Source organism: Lepisosteus platostomus, chromosome 17 (assembly GCF_059453375.1).
Source record: "Lepisosteus platostomus isolate fLepPlt1 chromosome 17, fLepPlt1.hap1, whole genome shotgun sequence".
In the NCBI taxonomy this organism is placed as follows: Eukaryota; Metazoa; Chordata; class Actinopteri; order Semionotiformes; family Lepisosteidae; genus Lepisosteus; species Lepisosteus platostomus.
In genome coordinates this window covers 20,447,724-20,461,827 of record NC_142627.1, presented here as the reverse complement: position 1 = coordinate 20,461,827, position 14,104 = coordinate 20,447,724, and the positions used below count along the sequence as shown (strand labels likewise).

General features: G+C 37.3%; 1 protein-coding gene across 8 annotated transcripts; it reads right to left on the bottom strand.

Annotated features, from left to right (window-relative positions):
* Nucleotides 1-1,139: 1,139 nt before the first annotated feature.
* cdc42ep3 (CDC42 effector protein (Rho GTPase binding) 3) lies at nucleotides 1,140-11,915 on the bottom strand. Of its 8 annotated transcripts, none has more exons than XM_088609857.1 (4): nucleotides 11,590-11,915; nucleotides 11,407-11,498; nucleotides 9,084-9,174; nucleotides 1,140-2,846 (listed from the first exon to the last, which is right to left on the bottom strand). In XM_088609857.1, the coding sequence occupies exon 4, from the start codon at nucleotides 2,587-2,589 to the stop codon at nucleotides 1,699-1,701; it is 891 nt and encodes a 296-aa protein (XP_088465983.1). In that variant the 5' UTR covers nucleotides 2,590-2,846; nucleotides 9,084-9,174; nucleotides 11,407-11,498; nucleotides 11,590-11,915; the 3' UTR covers nucleotides 1,140-1,698. The 8 variants fall into 8 exon arrangements, with proteins under 8 accessions (XP_088465983.1, XP_088465987.1, XP_088465986.1 ...); XM_088609861.1 differs by having other exon boundaries at nucleotides 1,140-2,843; XM_088609860.1 differs by lacking the exon at nucleotides 9,084-9,174.
* Nucleotides 11,916-14,104: the final 2,189 nt, after the last annotated feature.

Here is a 14,104-nt window from a genome sequence, read left to right as displayed (position 1 = left end):
CCTGCCCTACCTTCAACATGCCCCAGCCCTTCAGCTGATTTATGACCTTACCACTTGAATTTCCAACCCGTCATGTGGGGAAATTGAAGGGCTTCTCCAGTAGGTCTCATGTCAGTGCTACAGGCAAACAAACAGTGACCTGCCTGTTTGAAATAGAAGCTGCATCCCAAACAAGTTCCTGCTGTTGACAGCTGCAGACGGGAATGCAAAGAATGCTGAAGGAGGGAAAAACAGTCTCTGAAAGCAAAGGAATTTGCCCTGTCTTCAGAATCCTTACAGAGAGCAAGGATGCCTTGGTCTTTTTTGTTCATTACTTAGCCATTCTCCAGCTTTTGAAACAGAATCTGGTATTTAATTTTTCTTTGTAGTTATAATTTTCTCAGTGTTACTAGAAGATGACTATAAACTATATAAAAACATCAGATATAATAATATTCAATATCTATATTATAATATATACACAGTATGTCAATATTTTTTCTGCTCAGGATGGTGGTTTGTTTATTAATAGATTAAATACAATTTTGAAATGTTGTGTAAAAACCTAAAAAAAATTAAGAATGTATTAGGCAGGACAGTCAACACCCCAGGAACGCAATGTATTTGACCAATACTTTGGAAAGAAAATGTTTCTACCTGTCCTCACCTGTTTCTGTGGTACAGTAGATCACAGTCCAGTAGATCACTAAATGAGAATACATTTAGTAAGCATACATTTATACGGTATACACTGTACGGCAATATTATACATGTACAGTATATGCAGTAGATGAACATTTGTTTGGTTTTGCTGATGTATCTGCAATACTGTGTACCCTAAATATCTCTGGATATGAACATTATTTCATTGATTCATACTTGCTTGAGGTTTATTGTTTCACTTTTACATCCTCTTAAACCGTTTTGCAAATGAAACAACATTCTGAAAGGGTCAACACTTAACAATCAAAATTAAAGAAGTTAATCAAAGCTGACGGCATGCCTCTTGTGCTGTTGATATATGGCTATTGTCAGAAATGTCCTACATAAAACAATAAATGCATGACTTTTTCACCAATAATGTCTCAGATACAGCACATATTTTGAATTTCCATTGATAATGACACTGTCCTGATAAATAGAAACATGTGTGAGAGTGCTTATTGTAACACATTTTATTTTAAGGGAGAGACAAAAGTAAATAGTCCCTTATAAAAACAATTATTGAGGAGAAAAGTGAATGAGGCTGAAGAACAATCATTACAAAACAACAGTACAACAACAGAGTGGAAGCTAACAGTATGCCCAACTTCAGCACAAAGTGTAGTACAATAGTACAGCAATAGTACAGCATTAGATATACATCTATCACTGGCATAGGCATTGGCACAGGCAATTACACAGAAAACGGAAATGGATAATTTCACCTGCTAAAAATAAAAGGCACTTGTCAAACTGAAAGAAAAAAGTCCACATTATAGTTTTTTGTAAAACGTTTTTGTCAGTTTTTTCAGAATTGGGTGAGGGTGTTGAAAAGCATTTTTTTTTGCAAGCTACGCAAAAAAAGGTACAAAAGACAGACAATAAGGTAAATGTAAAAAAATGTAAATAAATAGTCTTGCCACTCCTGTATTTTTTCAGTCCACATCTCAAGCAGGTGGTGATATGCCTAAGTCTTTGTGCCCATTGCTTTGTTTGTTTTCCTATACTGCAATTAAATCACTGATTGCCTGTCGTCTTTGTTTTATCCATAACATTAAGAACTTCATCCAAAATAGAAGGTCCCAAATCCAGTTCAAGTGACAGGAGGGAGCCGGTGATCTTTGAAATGGAGTCTCCAGAACCACTTTTCCCTTTTGTTAGTTTAAACTCAGAGTCGCACCGGCGACTGTCCTCTGCAGTGCTGTCTTTCAACCAATCGGCATAATATCCAGAAATATCTGAAGAATGAAGAATTGTGCCATTGCCATTAGTGTAACTGCGTGCAGTGTTTTTAAATCCATTATCTCTCAGATGTAATTTATCATTTTCAAGTGGATTTGTTTTTTCCTTTGGCATGTAGGACGAAAGGTTTGGTTTCAGTGCCTTTTCCGTCAAGGGAGTTTGGGTTGAATTAAGAACTTCCATGGAAAGGCGGAGCTCGTTCTCTTCTAATTTCCCCAGTTCTGTTTTGGCTTCGGCTGTGACTGGGAGTCTCTGTACTGGGTCTAAGTGTTCGGGGGTTGAGGTGAATGCCACTGTGGAAAGCAAGGGCAGAGTAAGAGCTTGTGAACCACCAATCGCGGGAAGGGAAATGGCATTTTTTAATACAGGAGAAGGAGTCTCTGCCAATGTGGCATCAGAGGTGCTGTTTGCTCTGAAGAACTCACTGCATGCAACATGCTGTTGAGTAACCGGCTCTTCTTTACCTGGGAGAAGGTCATATTTCCCTTGAAGAAAAGACATGTCTCCAAAGGCGTCCTGCTCCCCTCCTTTCCCAATGTGAATGGTGTGTCGGAAGTCTCCAAGTGGAGGACTAATCATATCAGGAGACAAGATATCCCTCAACCTGTATTTCTTTCCCTTCTTGCTGTTGGCTGCCTTGAGATAAATGGGCGTCTTGGCCGGCATCCTTAATATGAAGACGTTTTTAATAAGAAACAAGTTTGAAATCTTCCCGTGACAGTGCCCTGTGGGTAGATCCTCACATGAAGGTCCTAACTGGCAGCCATGCTGTCACATTCTTATCACACAAGGCCTCTGAAGTCTTGTCAAACCTTTTTGCTGGCCAGTTAATCACTCGCTTAAGGGAATTCAGTGCTACGAATAGCCACTCCTTCCTGGTTCAGTCCCATCCGGCATGGAGCTCAAACACATAGGGCAGGCTGCTAGGAAAAGATAGAAATGTTTCATTAATCACTTTTTGTGATTTGTGCAATCATGCTCAAAAAGAAATTAAACAAAGATGGCATGGTATTGACAGCTCTAGGTTTAGGTTTGAGAAGTTCGTCATTTGTCTACTCCAGGATCTAGAAAACTTTCCAATGCATTAAACCTTAAGCAAAATCTAAACTTTCCTTTTACATCAATACTTTCAATGGGGTGTAGCAAGAGCCACAAAGCATAAGCAACCTAGTGTCTTTTTTTTGTGTTTGCATGTCATGACTTTCGTTACAAGACTTTTGTCCAAAAAAGAGTACTGGTGGTTAGTAAGGAAAGTTAGCGAAAAGTTAAACACTAAGCTCTTCAATGTATCCTAACGTAGAAAAAGCTGCTCTACAGACTGAACTACATTTTTTCAAAGACTGGGCAAGAATCCTTTAAATGTCCTGTTTGAGCAAGAGCATGACCACGAGTTGGAGCAAGACTCCCTCTATTCCTCTATACTACACATTCAGAATAATATTGCATGAACTGAATAAACACGAAGGACCCAACGTTACCAAGTCTTGACTTTCAGCTCCTATTATGGTAAAGGTAAACTTGTTACAGAATTGTTTATTACTGATTTATAACAACCAATTAGAAACTCAAATTTAGTCAATTAAGTTGGTATTGGTTTTCAACATGAATGCACTGTCTTTATGATATGATACTTCTATATACAGTATATAATGAAAATTGCATATATGCTTTTTGGGTTCACATCTAAAAGATAGCAGATTGTGACCTGTTTTATCACTATGGTGCTTCTAATCTCTTTTCGTATATTGCATCAGCTGTGTTATGAAAACTGCACTTCAGTAAACATACAGGGCTAAAACATCCCCATGCAGTTCTCTGATTGCCATGTTTGTGCTCACTTATAGTTGTGTAAAAATGGCTTCTGATTTAAAACTAAATGTTTTATAATTTCTCATCAAACTTGTTCAATATATTGGTGTGAGTTTTAAAGACCGCTATCATGTTTATGACATAAAATAGAACTATGTTTACAGCACTAGCATCTAGAAACCTCAGCTGCTCTTCAGGGCTTTATTGGAGAAAGTCTATAAATTGTCTATGAGGCTCAAACTGCTGTTTTATAAGTTATAATACAAAACAGCTGAATTTAAGATTGGTTGGACCTGGGTGTGTGGCTTATTTGGATAAGTACAATTTCCATGAAATAGGCTGCTGCTCACATCCCAGACACAGAGAAAAGTGGAAGGAGTGCATTGCCCTTATATAGGCATATTTACTTTCAAAGGTCTGTAACCAGTGACCCACAGAGATGAAGCATTGCGCTTTCTGAGGTGACCTGGTGCGGAAATGTATGTGAGGCTAACTCTACCAAATATGTATGACTGTGAAAACATTAACATTCTTTTATTGCTAGGCGAAGAAAATCTGAGGTCTCTGTGTTCACCGTGACAGTCTGAAGTAGTTCAAACTCCACAGCTCTCCCTGAAGAATTCAGCTGGGTTTTGAATGTGCTGGATCATGTTGTAAGGATTATATGTTTCTGGGTTTCATTAACAAGGTTGAACTGGACCTTACAATGAGTAGAAAGTTTCATACTTAGAACACAATGTATTGTAGAAAACAAATGTCTTAAGAAAATGTATTTAATTTTGAAATGTATATAAAAAGTGTAATTACAATGTAGTGGTCAATGTGGTCAAGAATATGGATTGCAACACTCCTACTAGACTGGGTGTTTTCAGGTCAAATGGAGGCAACTGAGATTAAATGCTGAGGTTTGAAGACATTTTTTTTAAAGAAAAGCACCAATGAATACAGTGCAAACATGCATCAGAAACCACTTTTCCCAGTGGAAAAAAGCTATGGAATTCATAAACATCTGACCTTACTTTCACTGTATCCAGTTTATGCAAATGAAAATAGGTGCATATGTGCTGAATTAAATTTGCCTTGAGAAATCATATATATTTATAACAGAGTACATACTTGCAGCTGTAAAAATCTTTCAAAATGCACTAATTTAATTGCCTTGATAAGCCCTTTATAAGCCCTAGGGAAACTGCAAAAGAACTACAAGTGAAATAATAGTCTTGACTGGAATGCTGTATAGAGTTATACCCTAGATCAGAACACACTCTAAAAACAATACCAGAAAGCACATGAGAACATGCGAATGTCCTGAGCTGCTGCTTATAAGAGGTAAATGCAATGTGTTCTTTTAATTTCTTTTTTACCAGTGCTGCAAATATTGTGCTTCTTGTCTCATTAATATAAATGGTACAATAAATATAAAAAATCGCAGAACTACAGTATATTTCACATTATCCATGATACATTTGCAATCCATTGTGTAATGCAGTAAACTCTTATGCTCTGTGTTGTTAGAAAGCAAACTGTGGAACAAAGAGAAAATGCTTTTTACAACGTCTTTTGTTTTGTGTTTCAAAATATTTTTTTTTTTTACTTTTTAATCTGCGGAGTAAAGTTCACCACTGAAAAGGGCTTCATTTTAGACTCCCTGTTCAAATATAACAGCACTCCCACACAATTTGTCTGGGTACCAAGCAACTTGTTTCATCACAATTGTAAAATATTGAGGTCTAGCCATGCAGTTTTCAAGGCTCCAGGGAAGGTTTATTATCTGAACAGACATCAGTGAACTAAAGGCTACAAGGCATCAACAACTCCCTCAACCAAGAAAGAGGGAGAAACAGCATTTGCTGAGAGATACACTCTAGTAAGTTTAGTGACTTTCTAAGACCTTTTTATTGAATTGGACATCTATTTTTGAGGAGGTTAAAAGAAAAAGAAAGCAGCCTATTTAAAAAATATCCTTACACCTAGAACATCCTTTTATTTATTTAGATTTTATTTTTCACAGATGATGCACATTATCATTATCTTTTTTAAATGTGGTTGAGCTACACTCACTATAATAAAGCTGAGTGATGAACCACTTCTGTGTAACATTTTAATTTCTTTTCTCTCCTTTTCTTTGATATTATGGCAGCACATTTCAGACAATGGGTGGTAGGTGTAGGTGGTGTTCAAACAGAACACACTCAATTTTGTATGTTTGCCTTTAAAATTATATTTCATTGCAATAGTGCTGTATTAATAAAATACAGTATTTAAATTCCTGCAGGACATACTGTATAAGTGCAATACATTCTATGTTAAATTTTCTATTAGTTCTATCCTTGAGTGCTCCTTGATTTCAAGGGTGTGGTATCTAGCAGCTTAGCATATTTAAGTCAGCACCTCAGTGTTGAATACACATATTAAATACTTAATTTGTTTAATACTTAAACAGATTTAAACAATTGGCCACAAAAGGGTCCTTTTGTTTTGAATGATGATATGGAAAACAGAACAGAAAACAGGCTCTGGAGATGTAAAACGAGCACCCTGAGACGTCAGTTATAAATAATCATCATCATCTCCATCATAGAAACTCGGGTTTGAATCTGAGCATTGGGTAGAGAGACCTTAGAGCCACTGTTAAAGAGGATGATTAACGAGCTGGGCTGCCCAGAGGTTATGCCAGGTAGCTGTGCTTTTGCAGATCATAGCTCCCCCTTTCTGCTTTTCATTTCCTTTCTCATTTATTTTTTAATGTGGCAGCTGTGATCACCTTGATGTTCCTCAAGCAGAGGGTCACCTTACTGGATGTGTATATATGACACCGAAGGTGCTTTTTGTCTGTCAGCAGAGACATGTGCTGTGGTTTCTGGTGACTGTGATTTTAAAACAGAAACACAATTCCATATCATCATGCCATCCATTCCATGCATTTTTGCTTTTTTTAATTTTAGCTCAAAAGTCGATGCTTAGTGTAAAGAGACGATGCAGTGGCATATTCAGATATGATTATTTTTATGATTCTTTTCATGTTCAGTCCAGGGTAGTCTTTGAAGTACAGCTGCGATATGCAGATGCCAGATAAGCAGAATTGATCAGACATTGAGCAGGGAAACAAGGGAAAAACATGATAGTTGCATACCTTGGAGGCTAAAGTCCAGAACTTAAGTTTTTCTCATCATTACTCACCATCAGAGACATTATCCTGCATGACTGCTACACAGCTTCACTTTCTGAGGGCTTTAGATTCAGTTTTCCTCAGGAACTTAGTGATATTGAAGACTTGTTTTTCTTAGGTGATGGTAGCACATAACAGTATACATTGTGTATGTCTTTAATTTATGTACCTTAAGTTTTTGAATTACAGTCATTGGATGACATAAAGCTTAGAATGTTCTGGAATATGCACTCATTATATGGGGATACTTTAATACTTAATATGATTTTTAAACCAGTGCTGGATTCCTTCAACCTCAAACCTCTTTCAAGCTTTTGCACAGTATTGAACTGTATATGGTTCTCTGCAATTCAGAAATAATGTTAAGGATTACACATTTTTTAGTGTGGACCCAAAATATGCGCCTGTCCACTCCTAGTAAACTATGAGACTTCTGAAGCTAGTACATGCTTGGCCAAGATTAAGGAATTCTGAAATTCACTGAAATGGAAACGTACTCCTGAAGAGGCTGAGCTTTCAGATACTCCCATAACTTTGCAGGAGTTAACAGCCTACAAAATCTATGGCACATCTAACATTTCTTTAGTTGATGTTAGCGTTGTGGGCTCACTTTGACCCTTTAATACTAAATTCAGCAAATCCTTTGCTGCAGATTGGTTATAGTAAAAGGAACCAAAATTAATCTTAAATTGTATTATAAAGAGCAATACCCATTGAAGTGGTCTAACTATGGATATTATCAGTGTTAAAAATAAGCAACTTATTTTCTATTGTCTGTCTCTCCATCTGCCTATGCCCATTGCTTGCTGGAATAGGCCCTAGATCCCCCTCAGCCCTGCATCGGAAGAAGGGCTTAGAGATGGATAGTTAGCAAAGATTCTGTCTAAGCGGTAGGAGCCATGCATATACCATTTAATACATTATAACTAAATGGGCTTTTTGAAATACTGATTTGATCTTCCATATTCCAGAACAAGCCCCTCATCGGCTAGACTGTAGTGCAGTTTTATTTAGATGCTGTAAGGGCATTGGAATGCCTGGAATGAAACTTTGGCTTGTCTATCAATATGAACTGCACCTTCTATAGCAATCCGACTGCTTCTGTTCATACTGGGCCAGTGATATCCCCGGGCAGAATTACTCAACAGGGCAGTGTGTTATCAGTGTTATTGGGTGTTCTTTTGCCAGAATCACTGGCACAATCTGTAGACAGAGTATCAGCATCATTCATTGATCAAATGCCATTTTTATGTGATGATAATATTCTACTGTTTCTGTAAAAAAGGTTACCTTTAGTAAAGTCTCACAAAGTTTAAACTACCTTGATAGTTTTGGAAAACACCCCAGATGGAAAACAAATGGGTCAAAGGCATGCCTTCTGCCTTTGATTTACATTGCTGTGACAACTTCTTTTCCATAAAATATTCTTTTTCAAGTCACAGCTTCTAATTTTCAGGAGATTTGTAAAGAGAGTATGCTTGATGTCCTGGATTATGTTAAAAAAGAGAAATCTGTCTATCTGTCTGTTTTCTTTATATACCCATGAGAACTGTTCACAGAAGTGCTCCTGCTTTTGTGTTGAGCCTTGATGAGTCTCCAAACAGTGCCAGATCTTCTCATTTTAAAGGAAAGTGCATGCCTCTCACACACCACCAGGATGGTGCTCATTAATTGGATTACTCAGATGACTTTGAGCCTCTGTGTGTGCATTCTTCACAGTTAAACGCCAGATTGAGGGTAATTGCCTGTTACTCAATGTGATTTCTTTCCCCTGTGTCCTGTGATGGCCATTTCCATGCAGGTGCACCTCACCATTCAACCACAGTCATATTTGTCTGCTTCACTATGTACACGTATCTTGGGTGTCCTGCAGTAGAGCTCTTTTTGGAACTCTGTGCTCAGTGCAGAGGTATTGACTTCTAAGTAAACATTGTGTAACACATTGCGTTTATGTGGGCTGCACAGTTGTGTAGTGGTGAGCATTACTGCCTCACAGCACTGGGACCCTGGATTCAGTTCCAGACCTGAGGTGCTATCTGTATGGGGTTTGCATGCCCTCCTGTGTTCATGTTTCCTCAGGGTGCACCGGTTTCCTCCCACAGTCTAAAAAAACACATTGGTAGGTAATTTGGCTTCTGCAAAAGTTGGCCCTGGTGTTTGTCTGTGTGTGCCTTGTACTTACTGTTTGCTGGGATTGGCTCTGACTCCCCCACAACTTGTGTTCATCTTTTGAATTTCCTCCCATGCTCAATATATTTTGGAAGCATGTCCTCCTGTTGTGGTTTAATTAAAATAGAGCTAGAATTTATTGTTGAAGTGTAATGTGAACATTTGAAGTGAACTTCAGCATGGTCACATTTCCAAGCTTACATATGTTTCTAAAATATATCATATATTAATCGATGCTATTAAGGTTTTGCTAGATTAATTTTTGATTCACAAATATGTTCATTTAAAAATCTGTCTACCATCATTAATGTCTATATTTGTAACAACATGCATTAAAATCATAATAATTTTTCCTAATTACCAACTATCTTAAGGGAGCTGAATACTATTTACCATATCTAGATATTTAACTCTACAACTAACTACAACAATGTAATCTAGGTAATAATAGGTAAGCATAGGAGCTACTGTATAATGTACAGTAAAAGCAACATTTGGATCTTTTTTAATGAAAATCTTGTCATTGAAGGCTCAGATGTCAACTTTTAAAACTATTTTACCAAAATTATTTTTAATTATAGGATACGTATTATCTAAGTTTGCATGTGAACAAAAACAGCCTCCATACCAGCAGATGACACAGTATTCCTTTTAACAGGGATTTGCTTGACATTGATCTGCCCCTCAATCATTCACCCTTGAGTTTGTTGTCAATACGGAACTTGTTTCAGTCTTATTTTTCAAATGCTATGAACTGGAGTTGAAAATACCATTCTACTGTGTCTTCATTAAAACCGTGCATTCGTACCACTGGGGCAATAGGAAACAGATACTGTTTGTCATTTTCTAACAGCCTTTAAGAAAGACATTAGCCAACCATCCAAGGTCTGGCATGACACAGGAAATTCTTCCAGCAGTGAGGTCATTCTGGCTTCAGTAAAAGTCTCAACTGCTGCAACCATGCAACTGCTTCAAGTGGCCCATGACATTAGGAGCATGTGGCACACACACCCAAAGTGATTTTTAGCTTGGCTAAATGTGAGGAATAGTGATTAGCCAGCTTCCCTCTGATGGACAATAAACTGATCTGACATAAATCGTTTGGGTGTCCTGTGTATTTGAGTGGGGGTGACATGGGTAGGGTGCGTGGTGTGTAGTTGGTCAGCCTTTGCACTCCTGACTGACAGGTTGTGGCTGTTAGTTTGAGAGTCCCGACTGTAGACTATGCCATTGCACCTGTAAACGAGGTACTGTACTCCAGTTGCTCCACTTCACCAAGCTGTACATTGCTAGGGAGTCATGTGCACTCTAGTCTGTTTAACACTACAAAACCCAAGGTGAGCTCTGGTCCTTGTACGAACTTTATTTATTGCATATGTCATTTTTCAATGGATTTAATGTTAGTCTCTCAAAATAATTTACCTGATCCAAAAGATGCAATGGTAGCAGTATAGATGATACAATATGATTAGCCGTGTAACAACAATATTGTGCATCTGAGCAATTATCTACAAATCCTTTTATTACAGAGGAACCCTACAGGGAATAAATTTATGAGCATATCCATGTACAATTCCAGCTCATGTACAGTATTGTAACAACTTTATTTTTGCAGATTCTGTGATCTTATTTTATGTTTCAAAGTACAAGATAGTCATATCCTAATTGTTTTGTCTACTAGGATATATTAAATAGGATGATGTGCTACTTTATCTTTAAATTCATCACAGGATACAGGATGCCTCAAAACCTAGAAATCCTTTTTTCAGCTTTTTGTTAAAGATTAGTCTTTTAACAACATATCTCAGGCACATGCAGCCAAAATAATCTCAGCAGTATGCAGTATGTGTGGATGATTTCCAGACATGGCAGTTGTAAAGACAGTCATGACTCAACCTTTGCCAGTCTTTTGAAACCATTTGTTTCATGCCTGAAATTATTTAGGCGGAGAACACTCTTTGTATGGGGTGTCTGTCAGATAAGCATGCCTCACATATCAACAGAACCAGCTGCTTAAAAATTCAGAATTGAATCATGAGCAGAATATCTGGGTCACAGTATTAATAGGCCTGTTAAAAAATATTCGTTCTCTGTTTCTTACTAACCTCAGATATGCCATTTTTTTGTATTGTATTTATGCAGAACAAAACAAAAACAAATAAACTTTTAAAATTACTTTGTTCTTAAGATTTTGATGTATTTCTTGTCTTATTGTGCAGATAGACAGATCATTTCACTCCCCTGTATTAGCTGTTTATATACTAAATACTCCAGGCTCAAATGCACAGGTTATTTCACAGATGCACAGAAGTCTTTAAATAATTGCAGAACCTTACCGTTTCTCATTGCCTCTGATGTCTGCAGTCTTGTTAAAAAGCAGTATACAAGCCTAGTGGTTCTCCGTCAAGGATTTTGTACTTGTTTCTCCCTAGAGCACAGCATACCTTTTAGTCTGAACCCTTCTCAGGATGATTCAAATATGGTTACAAGACAGCTGGTTTAGGCGTTTTCAGACTCACCCATAAACAGAAGAATTCAACACCTGTGCAAGTCTGTCACCCACTTCCTTCCAAATTCAGCAGGCAGAACAGAGGATTTCAGATTGTCCCCCACTTCAACTTTTCTTCTACTTCATGAGATACTGATCCAGTTTGTTCAAGAGCTCTTCATTCTAATAGAGCAGGGAGGGTGAATTTGTACAGAACTGAAGAATACAGTAATATTTCTCTGTGCACCACAAAGCGCTTCTCTACACCAATGGTGTGGTCCACAAACTGCTTGCATATGCTAGCTGGATTTAATAAAAATGAGCTCTGTAAAGCTAGAGGGCAGACAGCAAACACATCTCAGGCTGTGTGGGGCTGTGGGCTGGCCTCTCTCCCCTCCCCTCCCTCTCTCTCTGCTGTCTCTCTATTTCCCTCCAAGATGGAAAAGAAATAAAGCCGGAAAAAAAACTCCCTGCAGACAGGAGCTGTATTAAACAAGATGTGTGTTCTTATGTGTCTTTTAGTAATTCATCAGGTTCTGTACTTCTTTGTCATATGCAAAAAAGGTAGATGTGAGAAAATAAAAGTCTTGAAAAAGCACCTACTGTGCATGCAGAAAGCTTTTCTGAGAGATTTATTTGAATGATGACAATGTTAATAATGACTATTTTCAAGGTGACAAAACTATCAAGGTTCTCTACCATATTTTCTTCTGGACTCACAAATCTGCAGATATATTACATGTTTGACACATATAAGAATAGTCCCCATGCATACTTCCTACTGCTTTGAAAATGTCTGCCTATGACCTACAAGGTGCTGCAGTTTGAAAAAGAACCATATCCGCTCTTTAACTGTTCATCCTGCTCTGGAAGGGCAGACATACAGTATCAGATCTGAGAAGATTTATACATTACAGGTTCAACAGGGAGGAAAAGCATGGCATTTTCAAAGCAACACGTTTTATTCTATAGAACTTTTATTGAATATATTCTAACACTCACTGCAGTAGCCTGGTTTGGTAGCCCTAATACATGCAATAAAAACAGACTGAGTAGGACAGTGAAGATAGATAGCAAAATCATTGGTGTACAAGAGGTACAGACATTTGTCAGAGATCTACATCAAATAAATAGTGCAGAAGGCCAGTAATCATTGACTGTCATGTTCCCCTCTTGCATAGCAAATACAAGCTCCTGCAGCATGGTGTTGATTTACACTAACCAGATTTAAGTGCAATAGGAATAAGTTATTCTTTATTCCCTTATTAATACAGCTATTAATCTGCTTAATTTTAATAATTGATTGTATATTTTACCATTAGTTGTATATTGTTCGTTATTTATACATTTATTTTTTCATCGTGCATGTTTCTTATTTGTTTATGGGTTCATGTTGTGATACATGTATTGTATTATGTCTTTTACCTGCCTGCAAAGTAAATTTCCCCTCTGGAACAATTAAGGAAGTAAGTGAGAGTTGTTACCTGACAGATGGCTGGTGATTTTCCTGATAAGGAATAAGTAGTGATTATTTCCTATTGAAAGGCAGAAATGCAAGCACGTTTGGCCCGATGAGCCTTCTTGAGGTGTGAGGGAGAGAGAGGATGGTGGTAGGGATGTGAAGCACAGGAGAACAAAGAACAGAGCAGGTGAGAATAGGGACAACGCAGGTGAGAAAGAGTAAAGATCTGAAGGGTGATTTGGGAAAGAGGTGTGAAACACTAAAATCTGTACATGAATTGAGTGATTTTACAAAAGAAATTAGTCTGTTAGTGAGGGAAGCAGGGAGGTGAGATCCAAGGTTATTTATTATTTTGATTTTTATGTTCTTCCCCGAAATCCCTAAAAAAGCACAAAACCATAAACCGTGGCTGCGGGAGGGAACTTTCGGCTTGATGTTTTCTTGATGCTTCATTATAGTTTGGATTCTACACTAGAACGCATATTTCTTCTTGATAACAAATTGCAATTTGTAAAGAATCAGTTTGATTTTTTTTAATTATAGTTTTTATATTTATCATGTTGTAATTTAAAAAAAACTAATAAATAACAACACGCTCAGCATCTGAAGAAAATAGAAGGATTGTCGAAAATAGATAAATAAAGATCTTTGGAAACTATAGGATGCAGAATTTCTGCAGAAGAGGTTTAACTCATTGGTTATTGATTGCTGTATTTTATTTAATTGTACATCAAATAAATCCAGATGTTTGGAGGGGCTATAAGGATGTACAAATGTTTATTTTTGACGGATTTTAAACAATAAAACCCAATTTTTAGAAAAACATTCTTTAAATAGCTTTTGGGTTACCATATATTTCTGCCAGAAAAGCTTAATTAGATCTGTTTTCAGAGTTTAAATATAAGCCCTTTCATGGAAAATTGACTTTCCTACAGAGGTTGTGAGCAAGAAAATGTGGGGAAAAAATACCATTCAGGAAAGAACTTTAGGGTGGAACTGTAGCTATAATTATATATCTGATTCAGGTATTGTTAATCCTTCCCTGTCAGTCAAGATTTACTTGGAAAGTACTCTAACTGGTGTA

Bases quoted from the DNA above. Each gene is read 5' to 3' on its own strand.
- cdc42ep3 (XM_088609857.1), bottom strand. From the start codon at position 2,589: ATGCCGGCCAAGACGCCCATTTATCTCAAGGCAGCCAACAGCAAGAAG.